This window comes from Odontesthes bonariensis, chromosome 17, assembly GCF_027942865.1.
Source record: "Odontesthes bonariensis isolate fOdoBon6 chromosome 17, fOdoBon6.hap1, whole genome shotgun sequence".
Taxonomy (NCBI): Eukaryota; Metazoa; Chordata; class Actinopteri; order Atheriniformes; family Atherinopsidae; genus Odontesthes; species Odontesthes bonariensis.
In genome coordinates, this window is record NC_134522.1 from 10,825,878 (window position 1) to 10,853,189 (window position 27,312).

Below are 27,312 nucleotides of genomic sequence, written 5' to 3' on the forward strand. Positions count from 1 at the left end.
ATTTTACCCCAATATATAGCTTTGAATTAGCTTTTTTAGCCTGTTTTCTTGCCTCCCCGCGACCCGACCGATAGATTCAGCGGGTATAGAAAATGAATGGATGGATGGATTGCCTGTTTTCTTCTTTCTAAACACCTTGTTGGGGTTTTTTCAGCACTTTACTTTAAAAAATATCATAAAACTGACGTGTTGGATAAATCTTATTTTACCCTCATCAATATCTCAATTTGTGTTTGGGATTAATGAGCATATATTTGTTTTGTTTGCATTTCCTGAGAGACAAATTGAGAGCATTGTTCTCGGTTTTATCCAGCAAAGCTATTAATCCCCTGCTGAAAGTATGCGCTTTATTTCAACAGTAGGCTACGTGTGTAAAAATAAATTCCACAATTTAGAATAAAACAGATAAATGTGAAACCTATTTCATGCCAATCTAGGGGACTCATTTGCATTAGGCGGCGTGCCAAAAGTGGATCTCAGAGAAACATTTGCTCTCTCTAGAGTTGTATTTCATTTTTGATACATTTTAGTTTAAAAAAATTGTATGTGTTTCTTTGATATGAACCATTCCATTTTATTTTATATGACCGGTAAGTCTACCAGTCTTGTTTATTCAGTCATGCTATGCACCGGTAATGGAAACAAAATTGATTTGAACCTCATCTTGTGGTGGGGAAGCTTATTTCATTAAACCCATGTGTAATAATAATGATAATAATCAATTCTAAGCACACCATATTCAGAAAACAAAACCAATAACACTTTAATATAGATTCTGTTCTTGTCACTACAAGAATACACATATACAAGCCATAAATAGGAATTACACAAATGATTGAACAAATCTTGCGAGGCATTTGGCCAAAAATTCATTTAGGCATCCAGCTATACAGATGTAGGCTATCTTACAGCAAGTTGTTGTGTGTCTTTGGGGTCCATTCCTGAAGCAGAACAGATCTCGTCACATTATCATCATCACTTGAATTATTATCATCAACATCCTCTCTCAAAATAATTATGCTACTAACAAACTCGACAACTAAAACGGTGGGAAACGTCAAAAATATCTGAAATACATATTGTACACAAAGTCTATATTTTTTTGTTTTTGTTTTTTACAAATGTACAAATCGAATGAGGAAGAAAGTCCACATCGGATGGCAGGATGAAGAGTTTATGAGGAGTTCATGATTGGCCTGGAATAGACGCCTTGATAGTATGATGTGTCAGGTATAGGCGCAGAATCTAGACCGGCTTTACCCGCCATCGAGCCCATAGAAAGAGCTCCGGCCATGGGGGAGCCATATCCAGAGTAGTGCATCACCTGCTCGTAAGTCTTAAGGTCCATTTTGTGATGCTGCTGCTCTGAAGACATGAGGTTATTGATGGAGAAGGGGTGGTTGAAGGAGTAGTGGTGCTCCGGCTTAAGGTGGGCTTCGTGCGCAAGGACCGAGTGATGCTGTGACATGAGGTGCTGCCCCTGCGACACCGGAGAAGCGGCGGTGTGCTCAGGGCTCAGGGCCTGGCTCGTCTTCATGTCAGACAGGGACCTTTTGTGGTCGCTGGAGGAGGAGTTGGAGTGGGGGGATTCGTTGCCGTTGCAGCTCTCCGAGCTGCTGTTTGAGGAGCCGCCGTCTCCAGGCTTGCGGCTATCCTTCACGGACATCTTCTTTTCGCACTTGAAGCGCTTCTGCCTCCTCAGGTAGCAGCCGTTCTCAAACATGTTCCCGGAGTCCGGATGGAGAGTCCAAAAGGAGCCTTTCCCGGGTTTATCCGGTGACCTGGGTACTTTGAGGAAACAGTCATTAAACGACAGAGAGTGGCGAATGGAGTTCTGCCAGCGCTGCTGGTTCTGCCGGTAAAAGGGGAAGAGGTCCATTATCCACTGGTATATCTCGGCCAGTGTCAGCATCTTACTGGGAGACTGCTGGATGGCCATGGTGATGAGAGAAATGTATGAATACGGGGGTTTGGCGTGCGTGTAGCTCCTGCGGTAGGTTTTGGGATCCCTGGACCTGTTGATGTTAGACTGTCCGTATATGGGGCTCATTGCGTTCATATTAGTGTACGATGTCAGGGCGTTCATGGACGCGGGCTGTGCGGTCATAGGACTCATACTGGGGCTCAGTGCTGCGCTCATGGCTGTCATGCCAGCGCCCATGCCGTTCATGGCTCCGGTGCCAGGTGACATGCCTGTCATGGAGGGACTCATGCCCGTGTTGACGTATGACATGTTCATTGAGTTGGCCGTCATGTTGGCCGTGCTGCTCATGCCGGACATGCTCATGTAGGTATTCATAGAGTTCATTCCCAAGCCCGTATTCATGTTGCCAACCGAGGTGTAACACTGTCAGTGAGGGGAAAAAAAGGCATTCATGAGTTTGGCACCGGCAATTATACAGTGAGGCATCAAAGTAGATTGTAATCACACATATTCCTTTTTAAAAACTTCTGAAATCATGTTATTGTTATTATTCTAACTCATAATAATTAAGACAGCTTTTTACAGCCGACGTGCATAAAGGTTGAAATTGTCTCGCAGGCGTTTTGGCGAGATGGTTTTAGGTTTAAAAGATAGCCTATGCATCAACAGTGCAATGTCACTTTATCGCAAATAAAGTGAATTTAAAAAAATCTACTAGAATGCACAATTTCGCTTAAAATGTTAACACCCAATAAGACTGTGCTCACGCAAACAGCGATTGCAACACATATTTGAACCAATTTCCCCAAAAGCAAACACCACAGGTGTTTATTGAGCGTAAACGTGACGAAAGAAAAAAAATAAACTGATTTAGTGTAGACACAAATAGACGTATGAAATTATAATCCAAGTGAAAAGTTTCCCCCACTACATGTCAAGCAACTTTGTTAGGATAGTGCGCTGCGTGGAGATGGGGGAGGATTTGGAGGCGCCTCAAGTCAATATTTGATCACAAAGTTAATATTATCTCAGGGCTAATATTGAGTTGTATAAAATGGGATCGGCTTTAGACGGAAAAAAATGTATATTTAAGGTACCCACCTCAGGCTCTCCGTAGTAGGTGCTCCAGTCGGTATGTTCGTGTCCTTCCATTTTAACTGCTCCAAGCATCATGGAGGACTTAAACAAAGCGTCTCCCAGCAGAGGAAAAGCCAAAAGTGTCACTAATAGCAGGTGACTGGGGACCACTGAGAGTATTTGTGTCGTCGGTGTGTCCCTTCGTCAAGGACTGGCGCATGTGTGTCTTACGGAGCCAGCCGCGATGCGTCTGTCAGTGACTGGAGTTCAAATGACGCTCAGTGCTGCTTGTTAACGCTGTGATATAGCTCTGTGCGCTAGGCAAGCCTCCAATCCCTACTTCTACGCCTTGGGCCCTATTTGAATAATCTCCTCGCACCTAGGCGTGAGACTCCTCAAGCTTCCCCCCCTCCCCCCTTCCCTCCCCTCCATCTCCCACCCCACCCCAATTGTACACCTGCGCTGACTGAAAAGAACAGTTTCATATGAAAAGCTTCATTATAAACTAATCTTATTGTTTGGGCAAAAAGCGAATTGAATGTTTGGCACTCTTTCTTGGTGTGCTTTTCATTACACACATCCTCCAACAATCTTACTCCACTTTGGCTGAGCTCAAATCATAATCCATTTTTATTGCGTTGAGTCCAAAGAATTCATAGCCTTAACCTAAATGTACTTATTGATTATTTCACCCCATCAACAAGAGAGCATATGAACACCTTCATATATTAAGGAAGGGTTGATTCTCTGTAATAATATGCACAAATGAATAATTTTAGGCAAATTAAACAACTGAGCAACAGTTGTATAAACATTAGACTGTCAAAAGGAATACAATTCCACACGTGTTAATGTGTTCCTTACAATGTAAAAAATACTTTTAAACATCTGTTTTTTTTTTTTAAACTAAGGATAATAAAGATCTTATATACAGGGAGCCAAAACTACTGAGGTCAATGGAAATAATTTCAGCATGGTTAATTTACAGTTAAACTCAAGCTAGTAAATGTCATCCCTTTGTTCCAGCTGTTTACCAAATAGAATTAAAAGTGGAACATAAACACTATTGATTGACCATTTTCCAAAATGATTTAGCAGATATTAGCCAGAAAATCGCAGGCTTATAACCAGATTTATCGACACTGGATGGCTGAATTACTGTTTCTAAATTATTTAATTAGTGTTGAATATGCCAGGCATGGCTTCAGAGCGCCCTCTCTTGGATGTTGCCGCCAAATGGCTTTGTTTGTGGCACACTGGGCAATTCTTTGAATTCAAACGTCCGAGAAACATTTTCAAATCAATAGGCTGCAATTTGCAAGTATCTTCTTTGATGAAGAATAGACGAAAAGTAAAGTGAATCATAATAAAGAAGAGCGCAAAGATGTCAGACCCCAAGCATTTCGCTATTTGAAAAATAAAAATGCAAAATGAACTGCACGTAGATCTGAGCAAATTCAGAGCGTGTGGTTGGCAGACTGTTATCTTCTTATTCAGTGATATTGGTTTTTGTGAGGCTTTTTAAATCATGGAAGTTCACATAATGTGCTAATCTTCCGTCAAAAAGGCCGGGGAGGCATGGAGTGTTGAGGGCCCCTTAATTCCCGCAACCCGTACAGTATTTGTATGAAACAAACATCAAGGTGAGGCTGCAGAGCGCTGTCAGCCACGTGTCGGTTGTTGTACATCTATTTGACTGCATATTTACGCAAGAGCATAACTATCAGTATAGAGCCCCATTAGTAAAGGCGAGTAAACCTATCGTGTTGACGAGGGACTAACACAGTCTGCTTAACTTGGAAATGAGATCATGAGAAAAAGCGCTGTGTGTTTGAGGATTTGGGATTGCACCGGCGGAGAGCTGGAGATGGTCAAATCTGCGCTTTTCTCTGCTTGACTCAGCCAGCACCAGTTAGATTTTTAGTAATGTCTCGTCTATATCATTTCTAATTATTTCATTGTTTTTTACATGGCATAGCATACTACAATTTCATAAGCAGATACTTAGACGTGTTAGGAATGTTTTGTACGAGGCCAGCGTAAGTGGCGCGTGCGTGTTTCATGTAGGATATCAGCAAATATATTTAACAACGCCGATGATCTCAACATCTTTAATGGCTGTTTCACAGCTGTTCACACGTATTTCTGCTTCATAAATTAAGTCGAGTATAAATAGGTCATACCTCCACACACCACCTGTTTACACGTGTAGTGTTTTTAAAAAGGCAAACAAATTAGGACGATTTCTTGTCAAGTGTTGAAAACCGACCTTGAGCGTTCTCGAGTATAAATCTACGTGAAGGGTTTGATGCTACAAACACTGGATCATTTCCAAATTACAGACGCAATTCTTCAGGATTCTAAAAAAAATTCCGTGACCTGCATGACTTAATGTTCCTGATTGAGACAGGTCGCTGATTCCATCGTTAATCATCAACCTGCCAGGGTCGTCTCATACAGCTGAAGGTCATTTTGGAGTTAGCCAAAAAACAAAAACCTCATCTGGGGCCTCCTGCAATTGCTCCATCACTCTGTTTTTATATTTTTCTTTCTTTCTATTGTAACACGTTTGTGCTGATAAATCAGTCGTTCCGCAACAGTAACTAAACAGAGGCACTTTTCATAGGAGGCACAAAAAAGTTGGCCAACACTGTGCCAGCGCCACAAAGGTATATCAGTCCGTGTTTATTTGACTAGACTGTATTTAGGTTGTGTTTCACACACCTGTAACTTGTCCAGTTTTTGTCTCTGTTTAGCTTGTCAGTGAAATAAATTGTCCAGAAGCAAAACTGAGTATTTTCAATGTTCTTTGGTTCATTTCTTTTCTTTCAATACTTCCAAAGTAAAGAGTAAAGGCTAATGTGATTAGTTATCACTTCTCCTTGATGGTTGGATGTGAGGTGATGAGTCAAAAAACACATATCCAGATTCATTGCATTATATATAGATTTAATATACAAATTGCATGTAAAACTGTTGTTAGACAATATAATGTTGTATTGAGTTGCACCTCTGCAGCTGATACAAACTGATATTAATAAAATACAAACAGATGCCAAATGAATAGAAACAACATTTTCACAAACAAAAAAAAAACTGAAACACAAAACATACCCTGCAGTCTTTTAGTTTCCTTATCATCCAAGAGATATCGTTTTGTTTTGAAATTGTTTTCTTATTTAAAATCCTAAAGTTTCTTTGGTGTGTTGCACAGAAAAATCATGGTTATTTTACCATTTAGTGTGAACCACACTACAATATGCCAGCAGGAAAACAGCAACCCTCACCGTACACTATTCTTTTATTCAACTAAGCTGAAAAATCTGTCTTTTCAATATAGTTCATTTCAACATATTGATTGAAGCTCTGTGATTCTTCATGCCTGACAACCTTATTGCGACATGCACTATTTATTGTGCGTCATTCAGGTCCCAGCTCATGCACTAACAGCCTTGTGCATGTTCTAGACAAAAGAACAGAATGCCTTTTACTTGTTGTCAACAGAACATGTCAAAGCAGCCTGTAGGGTATAGCTCATTATGGTCACGTAGCATTGATATATTTCCACTGAATATGCTTGTACCCACACTTGATTTTCCGGCAGCTTTGCTGCCTTGCCAATTCACGATCAGTTAGCCTCCGTCATAAACCGTGTCACATTTCACACATTCAGGTGTCATTACTTTACTGGTTATGACAAGGGAAAGCACTAAGTGGTGAAAGTTTAATGACTCAGTTAAAGAAGTGGAAGCACAACACCTACATGAGCATGAGGCCCTGAAATGACAGTGGGACGTTTTATCTGGGTGCAGGGCTGGGGGATGGAAACAAGGTGACCTCCGCTCGCTCTGTGAGAGGAAGGCGGAACTCTTCGAACATTCCTTCAAACACCAAGGAGTTGTTGGCAGGAATGTGTTAAATCTCAGCTTCAACTTTCAAAGTAAGGATTTTTTTTTCAACTGAAAATGAAGGATGCACTTAGAATGTCCCTTTTTGTGTCTTTGCATCCCCCTGAACACACTGAGTCACACAAAAAAAGCACAGGGCAAAGGGTTAAGCATGTAATTCATCAAAATAAAATTAATAAGGAGAGTCTTCCCCTCGGAAAGTGCTGGAAAAAGATGTTTGCTGCCAACTTGCCTGTGGTGACAGTAAACATTCCAGAGCCGGGCTGGAGTTTGGACTTGCCATTATCTGCCACAGCTGTGACAACGCCTGTTGGCTGCAGGTTTGTGGCTGGCCACTCTGTGTTTACCTGGAAATGAATCTGAAAAGCGGCTGGACTGGGAAGGCACACAAGCCAGCTAAATAAAAACTGAGAATGGTCACTGCAATGATAGGCAGTGGGAGGGAGTCCAAAGTTATTGCACTGGCCCCAGTGGGCCGGGGGGCAAACACAGGCGTAAACGCACTAAGGACATCCTCAAATACGCACCTTTTTGATATTGAGAGGAATGTGGTGAGGAATGCCATTCGATATGTTTTGTGTTGACTGTATCCAGGGCATGGCAGATTCAGTACTTGTCCCTTGTCATGTTAAGGGACCTTATGTTGACTGCTGCCCTTCATCGATCAAACAAAGTGACAGTTTTTCTATTAGACCACAGGAGTAGAGTAATGAAGGTGGGATACTGAGGGAAACACTAAGTAGATGACACTAAAGAATGCTTGTTCACCACATCAGAGTCTTTAAGAGCTGAGATTGCTGAAATATAATATTTAGAACTTCTAAAACTGTTTTAGGCACCTCCTTCCAATAAGACACCCTTTATTAAGTGATTATAACATGCAGCTAATGATTATGTTAGATTTAATAATTCCCTGTACATCAGTTACCTTCAATGTTTAAAATAGTTTCTCCACAAATTCTCAAAAAAACATCAACCAAAATCAGCACATTAACATTTACAACTGCACAGTTGGTGGTATATTTCACAGTGAGACACCCACAAGCCTTTATTTCATGGATGACAAACATCAGTTACTGAATTGCTGACATAAAGAAGATAAAACCTGACAACGGGACAATTTATTCGAGTAACACAGCTCATAGGTGCAACTTTTAAGCTTCTTGCAAAGACAAATTTGCCTAAAACAGTGTGGATAATTAGTCACGTGTGTCTACAACTAAGGAAAAGCCACAAGAAATGAACAAAAATTAAAAAAAACTTACCAGTAATCTAAATGATGTGACATATTAAATACACCTTCACTCTGACACAGACTGTCTCAGAGGCCATGACTGAACATTCTAAGAACCAAGGACTGGATGCGTATTAGAGCCAGAAGATTTAATATCATGAAATCAGCACATTGTTATTCATTAGTGGACCAACTGCAGAGTCAATACACATTTAATCACAGACTGGAGGCAATTAAAACAGGAGGGAAGAGCAGTAGTGCTATGTTAATTAAAGTGCCAGGCTCCCATGGGAAGCTCTGTGGCTAAATATCACTACAATCAAGCCCATGCAATAATCCATGATGAGCTGCTGGTGTTCACATGTGGCTGCCATGCTGTCAGATCCCGTCAGTGTGGACAAGAAGGTAAACCGGGCCTTGTGATTAAAAAGTTGTGAATCAGTAATGGTTTTTCTAATCTTAAGTGTCTCAGGGGACACAGACAACAGGTAGCATCCTTTCTATGACAGTTAGATTAATTACTCAACCACACTAATCTTGTGTTGATTTAATTAATAGTATGAGATATGGGAAAAATTCAGATCACTTCAAGAGTCTGTCTCTACTGGACTGTAGCCATCGCAAATGAACATCTTGAGAAATGGCACACGTGCACATCTCTACACATCTCACACATCTGAGTAGCCCATTTCCTTTTTCCATCAATCACGCAGACAGTCAGTTAGTGAGGGTCATATCTGCTGCTGTCTTATCGGTATTCTAGGCTGATGGGAAAATTCAACTTTGGGATTACCTCTGACTGCTGACCTGAACTCATCTCAGACAACAGGCAAGCCCTCAGTTTCATTATCACCATGCTTCAAAGCACTGTACAACAAAACCTTGCTCTCTCTTCAAAAGAGAATCACCGCAAGCATACTTAAAACCCCTGAACCTCAATGTTCCATCCTTTTTTGCATCCAAGATTAAAAACATGAAGCTGATAGTGTAGAATGTATATCTGGCCAGCATTACTGGAGAGCTGATATCTTCAACCTTTATCCTGCTTCCTGTATGGACTGAGAGCCCATCCATATGCAGATGGCTAATTTGTGGTGTTTACAGAGGAGCAAAGAGGGGGCGGCAACTCATGAGGAAGGCTCAAAGGGGGCTGCCTACGTGTCACCCCAGGAGCCTGGTGTTAAAGCCTGCCCTTCCAGAGCAACAACATAAGTGTCCAATCTGTGTTTGCTTACCCGTGGACACCGATGGCTGAGTCCTGGCCTGAGGCCCATAAATTGTGCCTTTTTTACAGGCCCCGACAGCTAACAGGCTATTGGGAACAGGGGCCCAATGACACAGCCTCTCAACAGATTAGCACCTCATCAGCCTCCTGCAGCTTCGAACAAATATGGTCCTTGCCTCCTTCAAGATACAATAGGGCGGTTACCGCTAAAGAGCCACCCGGCAAGAGAGCCCCCACCCCTCCCAAGCCACAAAACGTCCTGGTCTGGTCTTTCTCTGGGCCACAGCTGCATCAGAGGGGCCTTCCCCATCTCCGAGCCCACTCCTACCCCAATTGGCAAGATGTGTGTATTTCAGGTGAGCAAATATTGCCACTTGCCTGAGAGTTCAATGACCATCCCTTTCAGGGGGAGGAGGGGAGGTTGCGTATTGCGCCTGCCTGCTTTGTTACAGGGGTGCATGCGGCCTCACACAGCAACCAGTCCACAGGATGGGTCAGGGTAATTCTCCAGGCACAGCTGGAGTCAGCAAATCAAACATACCTATATAGCTCATCTGCATTTTCCCAGACCAGGAAACCATTTCCAGCTTTCATTTCCCCCTCTCCACAGAATTTACAACAAAAGATTGTCCCTGCAAGCCACCACACACATTGCTCTGATTTTGTGATCTAGATATACCTTATTTCATCTTATTTGATAATGTTATCTTTTCATACATTAAAATTCCCTGTAAATGGACAAACAAGGCTCCAGTGATTTAGGCTATTAGGCAAAAGGTAAACATGAATGGCAATCGGAGGTTGATCTTGTCAGCAGCTTGCCATGTTTTAAGCGCTTTTGTCTTGAATACACACAGGCTTCAAGTATAAATGGCCTCTGCTGCTGAATTTGTTTGTCACTCAGGTCTTACTTGTTTGTGTGTTGTGAGATACTAGAACTGATGCCCTATATCTAGAAAAATGAAAGAAAAAGCTGAACAATGAGGTAAGTTTGTGGTATGGTTGCAAGCTGAGGACACATAATATTCTTAACATTTTTGGCTTATGTTGTTTTAGTGTCAAACACTAATTTCGATAATCTGTTTCACAGCTGTATTCTAGATTCAATCTTCTAGTCTACATTTACTCAAAATGTAGAATAATGATCTGCAATTTATTGGCCATAGCGGAAAGACAGCATTTGAAAATGAAAGGTCACTGGTCAAATGGCACACTGACAAGTCACCCACATAAAGAGCAAGCTAAAGAAGAACTGGAGGCTACAGGCCTGTGGTTGCAGCCAGCTATGTGTTGTGAAGATGAAGATGATGTGTTTTGTAGACAGAGGACTGCCTTCATCCCCCCTCAAAGTCAAATAGAAGTGTAGGTATAGCCATGTCCTGGGAGGCCTTCTCTGCCATCATGGTGAAATGGAACTGGCCCAGAGAGCAAACAAGATCTCTCCCCATCTCTCCCCCAAGCCCAGACCAACCTTGTCTGGGTGATGTTTTTTTTTTCTGTTGTTCTGTTTGTTTGCTTGTTAGGTCTGGAGCCCATGGATAGCCAGCATGGGGTAGTGAGGAGAGGCCGAAGTGGAGGAGAAGAGGCGGACAGGTGGATGTGGAGGGAGGGGGCGTAAGGATGCGTGACACACAGGCCTCCCTTCAAGGTGACGAGAGTCCTGCCGAGAAACTACCAGGCGAAGCTGCTCAAACAATACACACAGACCCAGAATTAGTGCAACAAAGACAAGTCACTGTTTATGATCCTTTATCAATTTCCATTTCCAATATGCATCTTGTGCCATGCCTGGATTAAGTTTGAACCAATTGTATGTCATAGTGTTTTTAAAAGGGGGCTGTGTGATATTCATAACATCTTGATATTCATGTGTCTGCACAGGTTTGTTCTTTATGTTGCAGGCTGTTGTAGACATGATTTGATACTTTGTGGTAAATGTATCTACATCCATGTTAATGTGACAAAATACTTCACCTATTAGAGTGTTTCCAGAAATTATCCACAAACCAACAATTCCCTGACATTTTCAGTGGATCAGCCAACAGAGAGTGACACCTTCTGGTGACAAAGAGAATAGTTTTCTTGTTGGACAGAGGCTCAAAGACAATTTACTGGACACAAACGTTAAGTATGGAATTATTTGAGGGATGAGGAGCTTTTCAAACAGTTATTTTCTTCCCTGATGACAGCTTCACAACATCGTATTTCGACTGCATTAACCCTGTCATTATAAAGTCATTTTAAGGCTGATGTTTGTGCTTGACAGCCCCAGCAACAATGTTTAAACATGGCCTCAAGACAGATAAGATTCTCAATTTTGAGCAGTAGTTTGTTTCTGGCATGGTTTTCCCATTCAGAAGTTAAACAGTATAAATACTGTATACAAAAATGTTCCCTATGAATAACCCTACAAATAAAATTTCAGGTAAACATAAAATGTCTTGTATTTTCCTGAGAAGTTCACTCTCACTGTAATGTACTTTCCAGACAGAATTATCTTCTACAGCTGTTGTGGTCATTGAGATCTAGTTGAGGCCCAGAGAAGTGTGACTTATAATGTTACTGTTAAATGGAACTGAGAGTCAAAATACTGCTTGTATGAATGAGTCTTTGAAGAAAAGTGTGAGTGACATTTACACCACTGTGCTGCCAGAGGGGGGAGGCATTGCATCTGTTTTGTCTGATATTTTGATGTCTTAAATACTATGACATCTACAATATGATAAAAGTGACATGGAGGACAGCTCACTAGTCTGTTAAAAAACAACCCTATTGGACACTGCTGCTCGGCGTAATAATGTCCCCCCACAGGGGTTAATGCGGTCAACTGGCCCGCAGAGTAAGTCCACATCTTGAAGTCATTCAGACAAACTGATAGAGGACAGTTGTAGTATCAAGTATCTTTCGCAGAAAAAAAAGGAAAAGAAAAAGCGCCATCAGTTGGTATCAAGGGAAGCCAACTTCAAAGACAGCTCTAAATTACTGGCAGCTGTTTATTCTGTGTAGTAGTTTATGATGAACAGTACCTTCAAACAATGGGCCCATTGAGAAGTATAGTCCAGGAAATGGGCATTTGAATCATACGGACTGGACTCATTTGATACTTGAAGGGATTCTGTAATAGCTTTTATCACAAGTGTTTTCAAAGTCTTCAACAAACCCCTTCATCCCCCCACCCCTTCTTTAACTATGTCATTACCCGCTTGCGGTGAGCAACTGGCTCGGCAAAGTGCTCGGTGCGGTGCAACAATCACATCCAGCTGCAGAGAATGGGATATGACATGCGAAACCGACACACACAATCACTCACACATTACAACGCATCACACAAAATGCAAACTGGGGGTACTTGTGCGCACAAATCTGACGCCTGTCCCTGCACTTTGTGACAACTTCGTTAGAAATGGGCTTCATTGATTCATTTCATTCTGCTATTTGTAAAGTAAGAACAGAGAGACATTCAGTTTTAAGGCAGTGTTTCATTTACTGTTGAGCTTTAATTCCATTTGTATGTACTGAAATATACAAAACACTGACACCTGCCAATCCAGCGGCAACAAAGACAGGAAAATGAAAACAGGAAACAGAAACATTCTCCCAAAACACACAAACAGAGCAAAGTACAAGATTGTAGTTCTATAAACTCCCATGTGACTCAAACTGTCATCACACCCAATTTCTTATTTGTCTATAGTAGACAGAAGGGATTATGAAATGGTCCGCACAACATAAACAAAGAAACAAACAACATTTTGTTTTATGTAAAACTCAGGTTGGCCACCTCTGGCAAAGCAACGTTTCAGATACCTGCAGAGCATCAAAACACTTTCCAGAAGTGGAGGATTCAATCGTCACATTCACAAAAACAGCAAAAATAGAAAAATGGGACACAGAAACATGAGGTTGTGGAGTCCACTGTTTTTAACCTCATGTCGATGATGTGTATTGGCTTCATTACTGGATCTACCAAGTTCAGGATTATGGTCTTCACAAGAAGTTTACAATGTTGAGTAATGAAACTAGTTTGAAACATTTCTTAACATATTTTGGGGTCTATTTCTTCGGGGAAAGCTGACAAAACTTACACACTATTAGCTGCCAGTAACAGATCGAGCTTGACAACATGTTGGTTCAAAATAATTACAGCTAATACTGTGTGAGCTGCATAAACTCTCCGCCGATTATCACACTTCTTCACTTTGCATCAACAGTAGAAGTATAAAAACTATTCGCTCTCCGTAGCAGCGAAAAGAGTTTCTATTCAATTGCTACTTTTAATAGTTATATAGTGCAAAAACCTACCACAATTTCTGAATACATACAAAAAACATACATATGCATGTGATAGTTCCAGTTCATGCCAAAGGACAGTCTCACAAACAGTTAAAAAATGAGAACAAACTCATCATGTGCGTTTAATTCTCAGACTGTAAATCCCTTGTGAATAGTGCCCTTTACTCCTGGTGAGAGCTTTTCTTTTTTGCTGATCTCCTCTCTTACACCAAAAACATAATTGCGCAAAGTTGTCCAAAATTATGTCTAAATTAACATTATTAGCTTTCAGGCTCAACTTTCGGCTCATGGTTGTTCTCAAAAATGAACCAAACTCGAGCAAATCCATGGAATATTTTCACACTTTAAAAGGAAGAAGAAAGGACATTCCGATCTCCTGACAGTCTCTTAATGTGTTTCTGTGATATGCATTTCCACATGCTCACTTCAGCAGTGCGTCGTGCTACAATCTGTTGGGTTTTCCCCCCTTTCGAAGCCACTGGAGAGGCATTTCTCCACTTGTCTGGCTTCTCTTTGTTTCCACAACAAACAGTTCTGGAGGGAAAACCTGCAGGTCCCAAAGCTTCTTGTAAAAAGTCCCTGTGACAATCCCTGTCATCAATAAATGTGATGAAGTAAATCCCCTGAGCAACTAGGGGTCCTCCTCCATGTCATCCAGGTTGGGAGCCATGATAAAATGTTTGGGGTAAACAAGACTGTGCTCATCTGCATACTCCTCCCAGCGCGCATCGTCACTCTCATGCGTGATGTAGCGTTCGCCTCGCCGCGTCTCAAACTCCCTCAGATCCAGCCATGTCTGATAATCCTGAGGGAAAGAGACACAGTTACTATAGTCAGTCAAACTAAGTGAGGAACTGATCCACTTCGAATAATTCTTCTTTTCAATCTATTTAAGTTTCAGGCTCTACATGTCTTAGTCTTTGACCACCATTACTATCTAAGAAATTAGTTGGGTTCCTCTGTATGGATTTCCAACACAGGAGAGTCTCACTGAAGTATGACTTTAACTGCAAAATGGAAATTTTGATACAAACGCTAATATTAATATTATTGCAAATATTTTCTCGTAATTCTTCTAATTTGGGTAATTGGGTAATAATCTTAATAATCTTAAAAGTAAGATGTTGCCATCAAGCCTGCCCTTGCTAAGGCCTTTTCTTAAAGATGTGATGAATAATATATGCTCTGTCCAGTTAACTTCCAATAGTTCTGGTCTTTGGAGAGATTTCTGCTGGCGGAATCTGATCAGATATTTCACAACTCCTCAGTTAAAATGTGTGCAGACAGGGGAGACAGTAAGAGGTTTATGCTGGAGGAACTGTGGAGAACAGCTAGCAGACCATTTTCATATATTCTGGAGATGCCCAGCTATTCAACCATACTGGCAAGAGATCATGCGGATAATCCAAAATATTTTTGGCGATGAAATTCACTGCTCTTTTTCCACAATCTATCTCGGCAATATTGCACCCCATTTACTGGTGCGAGACAAATATCTTTTAAAAATATTATTAGCAGCCAGCAAGAAAGCTGTAACCCGGAAATGGTTGCAGGCTTCACCTCCAACAGAGACAGACTGGATAGATGTTGTGACAAATATTCAAAATATGGAAAGGATGACCTTTTCGCTAAGTCTACGGATGGATAAGTATTCGCAATACTGGGAAAAATGGATTGTGTTTGTGGCCACAAGAGATGCTCACTGAGCCATTACTGTATGAACTGACTTGTATCTCCATCAGCATAATGTCTGTATGAATGTGTAGGTGACCAACTGTTTGTTCTATGTTTTTCTGTATATTGTATGTTGTTTCTTTCTATAAAAATAAAGTACAAAAAAAAAAAAAAGATGTATGTGATGAATAATTGTAGTGTTTTTAAGTGATCTTAACTGTTATAGGGTGAGAATGGTTTCTTTTACACAATTGTAACGTATACTGATGTTTGTCATGGGACTGTTCTCTGTTTGTGTTGTGTGGGTTACTGCCGCTTCCTGCACAAACATAGTTCCTCACAGACAGATTAAGTTATTTTGATTTAATTTGATTTAGAGTTCTGTTTCTTAAGCCTTTGCATGTTTATATTTTGGCAAATTTGGACCCTGAACGTAGAGTATTAGCCTTTCCCATTTGCACCATTACTTTTGATGTTCAGGTTACTATTAGTATATTCAGCCATCAAAACAACTCTGAAAATATGTGTGATTTTTTAAAACATTTTTAAAACTGTCAATTTAAAGAGAAGAAAATAGAAAGACATGTCACCTGTAACCAGGGATGGCTGAGACACTTGTCCACGCTATATCTCTTCCTCATCTTGACTTGGAGAAGATTGTTGATCAGATCTGTGGCTGTGATGGAAACAAATGTTATGCAAAGTATATCAATAAACTAAACTTATTAAATGTATCATTTATGAGAGTAACAGCATATTTATACACAGTTCATGATGTTTTGGCTTTTAGAGGGACAAGTAGACATAAAAAAAGATGTCAATAGTGCATTGAGGTACGATCAAAGCTTACTTCAGCTGGCTTACTAAACAGTATCATTCTGTATTCTGCACTTTACGTAGGAGGAGCTGCACCTCGGACAGTTGGGGAGGATTGAAAGCGATTCATCTCAAGCACAGAGAAAAGTCGGTAAAAAGTTTAGACGACCCAGACATGTAGGTGGGGAGGATACTTCTGAAGCTCTATGTCTGAATTTCAGTTTGACTACAGGTGCAGCTGAGCCAACAACCGAATACAGAAGTAAAAGACAGAGTCCATCAGGTACTCTGGGGTTCTGGGTGAAGGAAATGCAAACAGACTGCTCTTTGTCATCCTACCCTCAGCTGAGATGTCCTTCCAGGGAGTAGGGGGGTACATGAAGGCAGCATTCTGGATTTGGTCATTAATGTCCTCGTCCTCGTTAAAAGGGAAGGTCCCACTCAAGCTGACATACACAATGACTCCCACCGACCACATGTCTAAAGAGCGATTGTAGCCTTTACTTCGCAGGACTTCGGGAGCCAGGTAAGCAGGGGTGCCCACTACTGACCTCCGGAATGACTTTTCACCAATGATACGGGCAAAGCCGAAGTCACAAAGCTTTACCTGCAGAAACGAATAAAGGTACGGTCAACAAAAATTCTCACAAAGAGAACAAAAACGTACTGAAGGGAACAAAAACATGCTTGCACAAATATAGATTTTTGTACCTGAGGAAAAGGCTCTGCAGAGGCCAACAGTACATTCTCAGGCTTCAAGTCACAGTGAACGATGTTTTTGAAGTGCAGATGTCTCAAGGCTACCAGGATCTGTAGCAAACACAAGTCGCATTCGCTCAGATTTAGCTCAAAATATCCAGATGTACAGTAAAGTAAACTCTAAAACATTTTAATGGTATAAACTTTATGTTATAAACAGAGTGCTGTTTGTTTAATCTGTTCAGTATAATCTATGGTGGAGCCATATGGAAATATAGTGGCAATGTAAGCATACAAATACCCTTAAATACTTCCATCTTGGCCACTACATTCACATAAAGACAGATGATTTCATCTCATCATCTCATCTATATTCACAAGGCCTGGCAAAAGCTAGTAATGCACAAATGTATGCCTATGGCTCTGTACCAAAACCACAGTGCGCCTGGCTCCCTGCTTTTGACCCTGGCTTTAACAGAAGTCCTCCACGCCACATCAGAGCCAGGCCCGCCGCAGCTAATGGGACTGTTGTTAATGGCCCCGCTCCCGTTTGGGACCCAAAATTTGTGGAGATCTAGGGGCCTACTGCTCCTTTAATCAGGCCACAAAGCCACCAGCACATGTAGGCTGTAATCCACAGCCAGGGAGGAGGCCATGATGCCATGCGGACCAATCTCATAAACAATTCCCCTCAATCAGCTCACCATAAAAAGACTAATCAGGCCTTAGAGCTGGAGCAGAGGCTCAAAACACCCCAAAACAGGGAAGTTAGGAGAAAGAACAGATAAAACAGTAGTGGAATGGATTTGAATTATGCTACCAACAGTTAAAGAAACTTAAATGCATGAAATACTGGAGGCCAATGAGGTATGCTGTAATTGTAATCTATACTCTCAGAGGGAGTATAGTAACGATAGCTTATGGAGGATACTAGTTTATGCTTGAGAGGTAAAAAAAAGACAGCATGAGACGCAGAGAAGTGAAGAGAATCATGTTTCAGCAGCACAGACCTGTGTAACGAGGAACTTAGTGATACGTTCAGGTAGTTTGCTCTTCTCGCTGGACAGAATCATCTCCAGCATGTCGCCGTGCAGCTTCTCCATGACAACAAACACCCGCTCTGGTGTCTCAAACATGCACTCCAAGTTAACAATACCTGGATGATGCAGATTCTAAAGAGAAGCAGATACAATATTTGGCATATTTGTTTCTAAAGTCCTGAGCATGGCTTGCATGGTATACAACTCCACACAAGGCTTGCCATAGTTAAAGTACATGTTATGCATTGTTTGCTTTATGCTATTAAAGATGGATTCTGTCATTACCTGTAATATGGCCACCTCATTCCTTAGCTGACTCTCCTGCTTGGTGGGAAATCTCATCTTGTCTATAACCTTGATAGCCACATCTCTGCCGCTCTTTCTGTGTTTGCCTAAAATAATATAGATGTGTAAGATGTGTGAAAAGAATAACAAAACCCACAAAATGTAATTTAATACAGTTTAGCCAAAGTATATATCATCAGAGTTCAACAAAAAGAGAAACATACCTCCATACACAATGCCAAACTGGCCTGATCCCAGCACTTCATCAGAAAATATTTGGTACACCGAGGCAATATCCTGTACAGATATAAATTGAATTGTTTTACTTACGGACTGTATTTTACTTGTGGAAACATTCAAGTTAACTTTCCTCGCTGAAACTGGCAGTTGTTAGCAATTACATCACCTATGGTTTGGCTAAATTGCTGCTTTTCCAAAATGTTTTTTGGTATTGCCAAATATTTAACTTTCACTCAGTGCAGAAATGGAACTGAGTCAAAATCCCCATGAGCAAAAAAAAAAAAAAAAGAGAAGAGTCTACAGCTTCCCCGTTTCTGCTGCATAAAAGCTTCCTCTGGTTGTTTTAATAAATGCAACCAAAGGATACGATTTCTGCTCTCACCACAACAGCTACTTTAATAGCACATGAATGCATGAATTTGCACGCTGTGCTGGGAAATTGTGCAATAGCTTGTCAATGAAAAAAAAGAAGCTCTACTTACCACATTCTCCTGGATCTGGCAGTTGGACACAGATATGCTGATGGATAGCTCTTCTGGAGGGAAAACACATGATGTTATTCGCATTCAAAAGCTGAAAAACATCAGTTTACTCATTCACTAGGCAGCAAGTAAATCCTTAAGTAATTGTAGTAAGAGATGCATTGCTCACATTCTAGTATTTCTCCCTTTCAGAAAGTTTCAATCTTATCACAGCTGCATGCAATAAGTCACAGCCCCACATAATGAAGCATTTTATTACACAATAAATTGGCTATAAAATTGATCTGGAGAACTATGTGTGACTGAGTGGTTCAAGTATGCAGTGCATTTGAGAGCTGTGAATTAAGACAGCCACAGGGGTAATACTGCAGACTAGCCAATGAACAGATAGCCTGAGATAAAAGCAAGAAGAAAACGAATTGCACACACAAGAATCTAATTTCAATCTTTGTAAACATGCTTTGATTTCAACTGACAGAAAGGATCACATAAATTACACCAATAGTTCCAAGATTTCATCGAATTTCTACTAGATAACTGAATCCAGATCAGTGTGTAACTTTGGAAGTTATACAATGGTTCCAAAAGCGACATAATAAGTGTCTTATTCAGGTCTGTAGCTTCTTGTGAGAGACTAGTTTTCTAATGTTATACCTCCATCTATCCATCCATCCATTTTCTATACCTGCTTAATCTGTCGGTCGGGTCGTGGGTAATGTTATACCTATGCCTGCAATTCTTTTGTACTAACGAGTATTAATCACTAATCTATGAACAATTCACAACTACAGAGCCCCAAAGGGCGGCTCAGACTGCTTTTATCTGTTCTAAAACTATTAGATCTCTGTCTTGACCCACTCAGTTTCGGTCGTTCTGTCACTACTGTTATTTTTAACAAACAGATACTTCACAGTCTCACTTCCTTTGGCCTATACGAAGACACTATAGCTGGGACTTCCCTAGCAATCAAAAGTCATGACACGTCATCAAATTTATTGGGGCAAACCTGCAACTTTCAACACACATAATGTTAAAAAAAACACTTCTCAATTGTTGTGCGCCTGGTAGGTAGAAAGTCAGCAAGGAAAACCCTGCAAAACTACAAATCCTCATTGAAAGTGAAAACATGAATCAAAGACAGTGGAAGACTGAGCTATGTTAACAATGTGACCTCTTCCCATTCAAGCTCACCATTCCACACAGAGATGCATCAATATCTTTTGCACTGGAGCAATGGAATAAATTCAACTTACTGTGATCTTTGCCTTGACCAGCAGCGCTGGCTACACTTGACTGAGGGGTGACAGGCATCAGGGCCTGTCTGATGGCTTTCTCCCAGCCTTGGGCCACCTCCATGCCGACTCCAGAGGCAGCCAGAGCAGGGCTATGGTAGTGACTGCCGTTGTTCTCCCCGACATAGTAAACCATGGTGGCTGTGATGATCTCAAAGCAGTGAGGGTTGCTACCTTGGGCCAGATTACTGAAGTCTCTGAATGGTTCTACCTGGAGGATCTCGGACAGAGGGATTTCCTGTGGGAGCGGTGAGGAACAACTGATAAGAAAAACAAGAGGGAACAAGAAATGATGTGCATGCTACACTACTCAAACAAATACCGAGTGAGATTTGAAGGTTTTCTTTTTTTTCCTTTTTTTCACTGAGGTGTAAACAATTTATCCTGAATGAAAAAGTGTAAGGGAGAAAGACTCCAACATCTGAAGACACCAAAAAGCATGAACACAGATACATGCCAATCCATACTTGCATGTAATAAGAAATCAAAAGGAAAGGGGTACATTATCTGATTTGCCTATCACAAAAAGAAATGATCCAGGAATAAAAAGCTGACTAGAAAAATATTGCAATAAAGCAAAAATACAAATCTAAAATTTACTTACAAATTCAAAACAACACATCATGTTACTAAATCTGCAGTTAAGACTTTGACTACAAATTTACTACATCCCACAGTGATTGTTGGCTCATTCAAGTAAATCAAAACATTATCTAATCACGTTTTAAATTAAACAATGCAGTGTAATACCAACATAGTAAGATGTTACAAATGAAGAAAACAATTATGATATGGGTAGTCGCACTCACACATTTAAAAAGTCTCCACACTCTGCAGTCCCAGCTCTAACTCTCTCCTTCCCTCTTCTCTGTCTTACAAGCCCAAACAGAAAGGACATTTGCAGCACACACTTTAAAAGTCCCCCCTTCCCCTTTAAACTCACTGTCAAATCAAAGAGAGGAGGGAGGGTCAAAAACCAAAAAAAAAAAAAAAAAAACAGAACAAATTCCTAGCCAATGGGGGCTCACAGAGGCACACGCTGTCCCCTCCGCGTGGCTCACCACACAGTATCAGATGAAGTGCTTGTGGTTAGCGAGGCCGGGTCACGTGAGCGGGCTCAGCTGCGGCCGAAGTGCTTTGGTTGCCTGATTACAAGGCAGAGCCAGTTAGAGGCCCCATCTGAGCACGAGCCGCTGGCGCTACCGCCAGCCACTGAGACGAAAGACAAGGCAACTACCGTTCCCCCACAGGGTAGAGTGTGAGTGGGTGTGTGTGGGTGCAATGTTTCAGTGTGACAGGACTGAGACACAGAGAAGCCCCCTCACCCTATGAAAGGTTCTTCAGAGAAAGCCACAAGTACAGGGGTCTCATCTTCAAACGAGGAGCCATTATGGCTTCCAAATGGTGAAAATGGCTGCCATGCCTGGCACGCAAGCCACCACGCGACCACCACTAATCAGATTGAAGGTATAAAGAAAAGAGGAGAGGGGAGGACGTTGGCCACACACTGATGAGCAGCAGGCAAGAAACTTCAGAGAAATAAAAGGAAAATGCCCAAGACCGATTGTTTCCCAGATGCTGAATGAACTTATAGAAAATCAGTGGCCTCGGCAAAGAAACAAATAGATACTCCAGAGAGAACAGTCTTTTTTCTTTGTGTACAGGAAAGAAATCGCATATCTTCTACCACAGATAAATTATACTCTGAGTCAACATATGTAGGACAATGACTAGCCTCTGGAGAAAAACGGAATTTGCAGCTACAATACCTTCAATTTACCTCCTGAATTTTTAAAACCTAGTTCAAAGCCAAGTTGATAGTAAAGAACCTCATAAAGTTGCCAGTAATCACACCCTGAGGAGTCTGTCCTCACTGAGGTTTCCTCTCCAAGGCTTTAGTGGCAGGGGATGCAGGGTGTGACAGAATAATTGGGAGAGAAGGGAGATGTAATTAAGTTTTCTTCAGTCTTGTTTCACAGCCAATGTGGATCGACAGCAAAAAAAAGGGAGAAAACCAGTACTCTACATAACAGCTATGTATGAACCTAGCTGTTTCACACACAGTCATGTGAACAGATGAACTGGAAATTCTGCATCCTACACACCATCCCACTGCAATATACTTCTGACCACAGCTCAGAGGTGTCAAAGATTTAAAAAAAAAAAACACAACAAAATGAACAATAGAATAATTACACCCACATCACCCTACACACACAACACACATGTGGAAGTCTTTACCTTGCAGGCTGTAGCTCCATCCCTCAGGGCTCAGAGTGTAATTACTGCTCTATTAAGCCCCTGTGGCTGTGTAATGACTGACTAACAGTTCTGCCACAGAGAGGGAAGTGTCACACATTCTCCACAACTGATTTTACACATCAACATTACAGCATTTCAATCAGCACCACCATTCACTTTGAAATGAGTTCAGGATTTCAAAAAAGGCTAAAACTCAGAATCTGAAAGTCTGGTTTGTAGAATCCAGCTGTTTATTAAAATAACCAATTCCGCTTTTTTTTGTACCTACAAATCCAGATACCCAGAGTTTTGACTTTCTCTTCAAATCCCCTTTAAATGTCACAGCTAAAAGATAGCAACTGTGAGTGATGTGACCCTTTCACTACATGCAGGGGAAGAGACCAGAGCTGAGTGAAAAAACCACTGGGGAAATTTCAGAGTACCCAACTGACCTCATTGTAGTTTACAGTCACAACACCACCACGCTTAAGCTGAGTCACATGGCTAACACTAGCTTTTATTTACATACCTCACAAGTATGACAAACATTCACTCATGAATATGAAAATATGAGGTATCCCAACGAAATTACTTCAGTATTAGCCTTTTCAATCATAAGTGGTGAACTGTCAGTTCTATGGAGCCATCATAAGGACTTTAAAAAAACACAGTTCACATCAGAGTCAACACTGAATCAACCTGCATCAGGCTGAACTATTTTATGACATTTTAATGAATGTTACAGTCTGTTTTGTGTAAAGGACAACAGATGTTTTTTTTTTTTCCAAGAACAAGACAGAGATGATCCTTTCAAGCTTACTTTGTAGAACTTGGCTCCAGTGTCGTTCTGGAAGAGACTCAGACTCTTGCTGTCCAGCCTCCAATAATGTCTCTTCCGCTGTTGAAGGGAAAATGAAAAACAAAGTTAGTCTAACATATACCCTGTACCGACATTACAGAAATGTAAGATTTTATTTCACAAGGGAAATACCTTCCGTGCTGAATTCAACACATGAGAACAGGTTGGGAGAGGAGTTTTGCCCAGCATTCAGGCTAAACGCAGTCATTTCAGACTGGGCTCTGTTGGGCGTTTGGGGTTATCAGTCTTACCAGGTTGTCCCTGCTTGTATAATGAACCATCCAGCCCTCCTTCACCACTGTGGAGCTCCGCCTCTTGGTGTGTTTGATGGACTGGACCACCCGCATCAGAGGGATGTTGCTGCTGGTGGAAGGGCTAAACACATGGGGAAAAAAAAAAAGATAAAAGCATAAATACAATATGGCTCAGTTTAATCAAATACTGAGTTATTATAATTTAATTCATCTACAGCCAGAGAAGTCCATTTACAAATTTGTAGAATTTTTTTATTTTATTTGAAATTATGACACAGAACAATTTGATTTCAGCATTTTTTTTGTTTAAGCTCAAGTAAAGAAAAAAATATGGAATAATTCAATAATGTGGAAAAACATTTGGAAATAACCTTGTAATTTGCATTTTTTAACAAATAAATTATCTATGGAAATTAGTCTTTGGTTAAAAGACAGCACTTTCAGAACTTCGTGAGCTGTTTTTAAGCTGAGTGTAAGGAAACATGGCCCCAAAAAGAGAGCTGTCAGAGGAAACAATGGTGAGGATTATAAAACTCCTTCAATAAAGTAATTCAGTTCTCAGTCAGCTGCATATGAAATTTGTAGCAGGTACAAACAAAATGGGAAGGTTGTGAAAGGGAAACATACTGGTCGACAAAGGAAGACATCAAGGCGGAAAACTTAAAGCAGTATGCCTTGAAAACAGAAAATGTACAACAAAAGAAATTAGAGCAGAGGCCAGAATCAAAGTTTCTGACTAAAAATGAACTGTACGAAGGAAATGAGATTTCCATCCAGAGAAGCCAACATAAACCATCACTAATATCTACACAGAAAACAAGATTACAGTGAGCTAAAGAGATGCAGACATGGACTGGATGAAAGGGATATTCTGTGATGAATCAACCATCTGCATTGGGCAAGGAGATGATGCTGAAACCTTTGTATGGTGCAGGTCCAATTAAACAGATAGAGATAGCTGTGTGAAGAAAATGAGCAAACTTCCACAATCATGGATTATATGGGGTTGATGTCAGGTAACAGACCAGGGGAGACGGCAGTCATTGCCTCTATAGTAAATGCACAGATGTACACTGAGATTTTGGACATTTATCTGATTCCATCAATATTATGGAGGTTTGTTGATGCTGAGCTCATTTTCCAGGATGATAATGCATCTTGTCACAGAGCAAAGAGCAGTCAAACTTTTCTAAAGAAAAGACATATCAGTTCAATGGCATTGCCCGCAAAACAGTCCTGATGTCAATTTGATTAAAAATGTATGATGGAAAAAAAGAAAATTTAAAAAATGTCCTGTGACAAGGTTCCATCCTACAAAGTTCATCTGTCAACTGCTGTACAAGAGTTTAAACCTGAATGATGAAGTCCTCAAACAACTCAAGCCTATATTAAAGCCAGAAGAGATGCAACAAATACTGTGATTTTTTTTGTTTATTTGTTTGTTTCGTGATTCCATATTTTTTTTCATCTTAATTGAGTGATTCCAATATTTTTTTCTTTACTTAATTAAAAAGCCAAAAAAAATAGCATTATTGCATTTGTTAGGTATGTTTTAAAAAGCCATAATATTGAATTACATTGTGTAATATGTGTTTTCTTTATGAAATAAAAAAGCTGTATGAACATCCTATAAGTTTGGTGATTCCATCATTTTTGCCAGGAGTTGTAATATAATGTAAAATCGACCTAGCTCGTGGGGATGGGCAGTGGTGAAGTAAATACTGCCACCTACAGATATTTATGTCATCAATTCAGAAAATAAAATGTGTCACATTGGACAGTCTTTAATAAATCAAATCATACTTTCATACCTAATTGTCTTGATAGGCTCTTCGTCCCTTTCTCTATCAATGAACGGGGAATCCATGACGAACATCCCATCTGGGGTCGACGGTTCTTCTGGATCATCCAGTCCTCTGCCACCCTCCATGTCGCTGCTGTCTACCTCCATAGTATCCATCGTGGTGTCTGAGTCTGGACCAGGGCTGGCTGGCTCTACACATTTAATTCAAATTCACAATTTGAAATTGCAAATTTTACTGATATACAGCATGAAATGGTGCTTGAAAGTTTGTAAACTCACAGATTAATAATTTAAATAAAAGACTATATTATGAGTAAAAAGACTTATTACTGATATCTTTAGGTCATCTATGCAGACATAGAAAATTCAAAAGGGCTCTCCACTTTAAGAGCTTACCTCCATTAAAGTCCACCTCCCCTAAACAGTCTCTTGGTACCTTTGAAGCACATCGCTTATGGCAGTTAAATCTGCAATCTGGCACATGATAATTATGGTAAAGCATTGCCATTTTTCTTGAATAAACCACAGAGTCTATGGACAGAACTTTTCAGATATCAATTTTTACCTTTGCACTGCATGCCTTGGCGAAATAGACCCTTGAGTAGCCGCTTGCAGTATTGGCAGATTGTAGGCCGAGTGTAGGTGTGAATGGCGAAGGTGTGCGGCACCTTAACCCGCGTTTTCTCCATCTTATCCATCCAGATAGGCCTGCCGCTCCACGACAGAATGCGCTTCCCTGCCTCCTGATGGGACCGCTGTTGCTGAGATTGGATTGATGAAAAAAGGGGAAGATGGATGGAAGTTAGAAATATGGAAGGAGCAGAAATAACTGAAAAAAGGAAAAGAAATTTGTCAAAACGCATTACCATGACTTTACATATTATTCTCATTCTGACTGGTTTCAACAAAGTTTTTAAATTCGTCCTGTTTTACACATGTGAGACTTTAGTTCTCATTTTATGTGCATATATCAAGCAATCTGGAAGCTCCTGACATAAATGGGAGGGACACTTTCTTTATTTTTTGCCAACAAGTGAATAGATACATAAACTTGGACTTAACTGCTCTTTTAATATCATGAGCATAATCACATTTCCTCATGACCTTTTGCATGTACACAGACAAGAGAGGAAGATTCCAGCGAGGGCTTATGCAAAAGCTGTTTCATAAGACCTCACTGGGAGCTCTGCACTGAGCCCAGTGTGGCTAATTCAATTTTCTGCATCACTGGTATTCACAACGTGGCTCTGGAGATTTAGCCATGGAAAAGAGCCAAATATGATAAGTTTATAAATATTTAATAGTGGAGATGGAGCTGCATGTGGACAACCAGCTTCATACACATATAGATTCACCTGACTTGCAGTCTGATTTAGAGTGATGTCATTCCTAAATCCAGTACATTTCAAGTGTGAGGATTCAAAAGCACATAACACCTTGCCTTTCATTCCCAGGGGAATTGATTTCAATAGTTTGAAGTTTTTGCACTTCACCACTTCAGTGACACCTCCATCAATCAGAACTCACCTCGTCTGGGACAACCACCGCATTTTCAGCAGGTAACGGTCGCGGGACAGAGAGAGACGGTCCTGGCAGTGAAACGTTGGACAATCGCCTCTTCCTGACTCCGGTACAATTATTTGGGATCTTGAAGGCACAACGCTTGTGGTAGTTTAACCCGCATCCTTACAAAACAAAAAACACACATCACGTCAGTCTGAAGAAACTACAAATACTGTGCCAAAAAAAAGTGGGAGTGAAGAAATGTTTCATTTTGCTAATCAACCACAACCAATAAAAAAAATAGTGTGAGAATTTATGACCATGTTTCACAAGTAAATTAATCAACTGAATCATTGGTCAGCAAGGACTTCAAATGCAATTAAAAGTCATTAAAACAACAGGATCTCATTCAAATCTGATTCAACAATGACAAAAAGTGAGAGGCAAGCCAGCATGCCATAA

At 40.7% G+C, this 27,312-nt stretch overlaps 2 protein-coding genes across 3 annotated transcripts in view; both read right to left on the bottom strand.

The window, feature by feature from the left end:
* Nucleotides 1-766: 766 nt before the first annotated feature.
* foxa2 (forkhead box A2) lies at nucleotides 767-3,283 on the bottom strand. Its single transcript, XM_075447749.1, has 2 exons — nucleotides 3,026-3,283; nucleotides 767-2,347 (listed from the first exon to the last, which is right to left on the bottom strand). Exons 1-2 carry the CDS (start codon nucleotides 3,095-3,097, stop codon nucleotides 1,175-1,177), a joined length of 1,245 nt encoding a protein of 414 aa, XP_075303864.1. The 5' UTR covers nucleotides 3,098-3,283; the 3' UTR covers nucleotides 767-1,174.
* A 9,549-nt stretch (nucleotides 3,284-12,832) lies between these two features.
* The window catches only part of prkd3 (protein kinase D3), a 37,966-nt gene continuing 23,486 nt past the window's right edge, over nucleotides 12,833-27,312 (bottom strand). The window contains exons 5-19 of one of the 2 annotated variants that reach the window (XM_075447757.1): nucleotides 26,875-27,032; nucleotides 25,913-26,102; nucleotides 25,744-25,821; nucleotides 25,355-25,538; nucleotides 23,541-23,664; nucleotides 23,251-23,328; nucleotides 20,151-20,427; nucleotides 18,898-18,950; nucleotides 18,400-18,472; nucleotides 18,176-18,282; nucleotides 17,861-18,022; nucleotides 16,863-16,961; nucleotides 16,491-16,758; nucleotides 15,926-16,011; nucleotides 12,833-14,466 (exon numbers count right to left, since the gene is read on the bottom strand). In XM_075447757.1, the coding sequence (XP_075303872.1) occupies nucleotides 14,293-14,466; nucleotides 15,926-16,011; nucleotides 16,491-16,758; nucleotides 16,863-16,961; nucleotides 17,861-18,022; nucleotides 18,176-18,282; nucleotides 18,400-18,472; nucleotides 18,898-18,950; nucleotides 20,151-20,427; nucleotides 23,251-23,328; nucleotides 23,541-23,664; nucleotides 25,355-25,538; nucleotides 25,744-25,821; nucleotides 25,913-26,102; nucleotides 26,875-27,032 (2,111 nt within the window). In that variant the 3' untranslated portion in view covers nucleotides 12,833-14,292. Of the gene's footprint in view, nucleotides 14,467-15,925; nucleotides 16,012-16,490; nucleotides 16,759-16,862; nucleotides 16,962-17,860; nucleotides 18,023-18,175; nucleotides 18,283-18,399; nucleotides 18,473-18,897; nucleotides 18,951-20,150; nucleotides 20,428-23,250; nucleotides 23,329-23,540; nucleotides 23,665-25,354; nucleotides 25,539-25,743; nucleotides 25,822-25,912; nucleotides 26,109-26,874; nucleotides 27,033-27,312 lie in introns of both variants that reach the window. The other variant, XM_075447756.1, reaches the window with a different exon arrangement.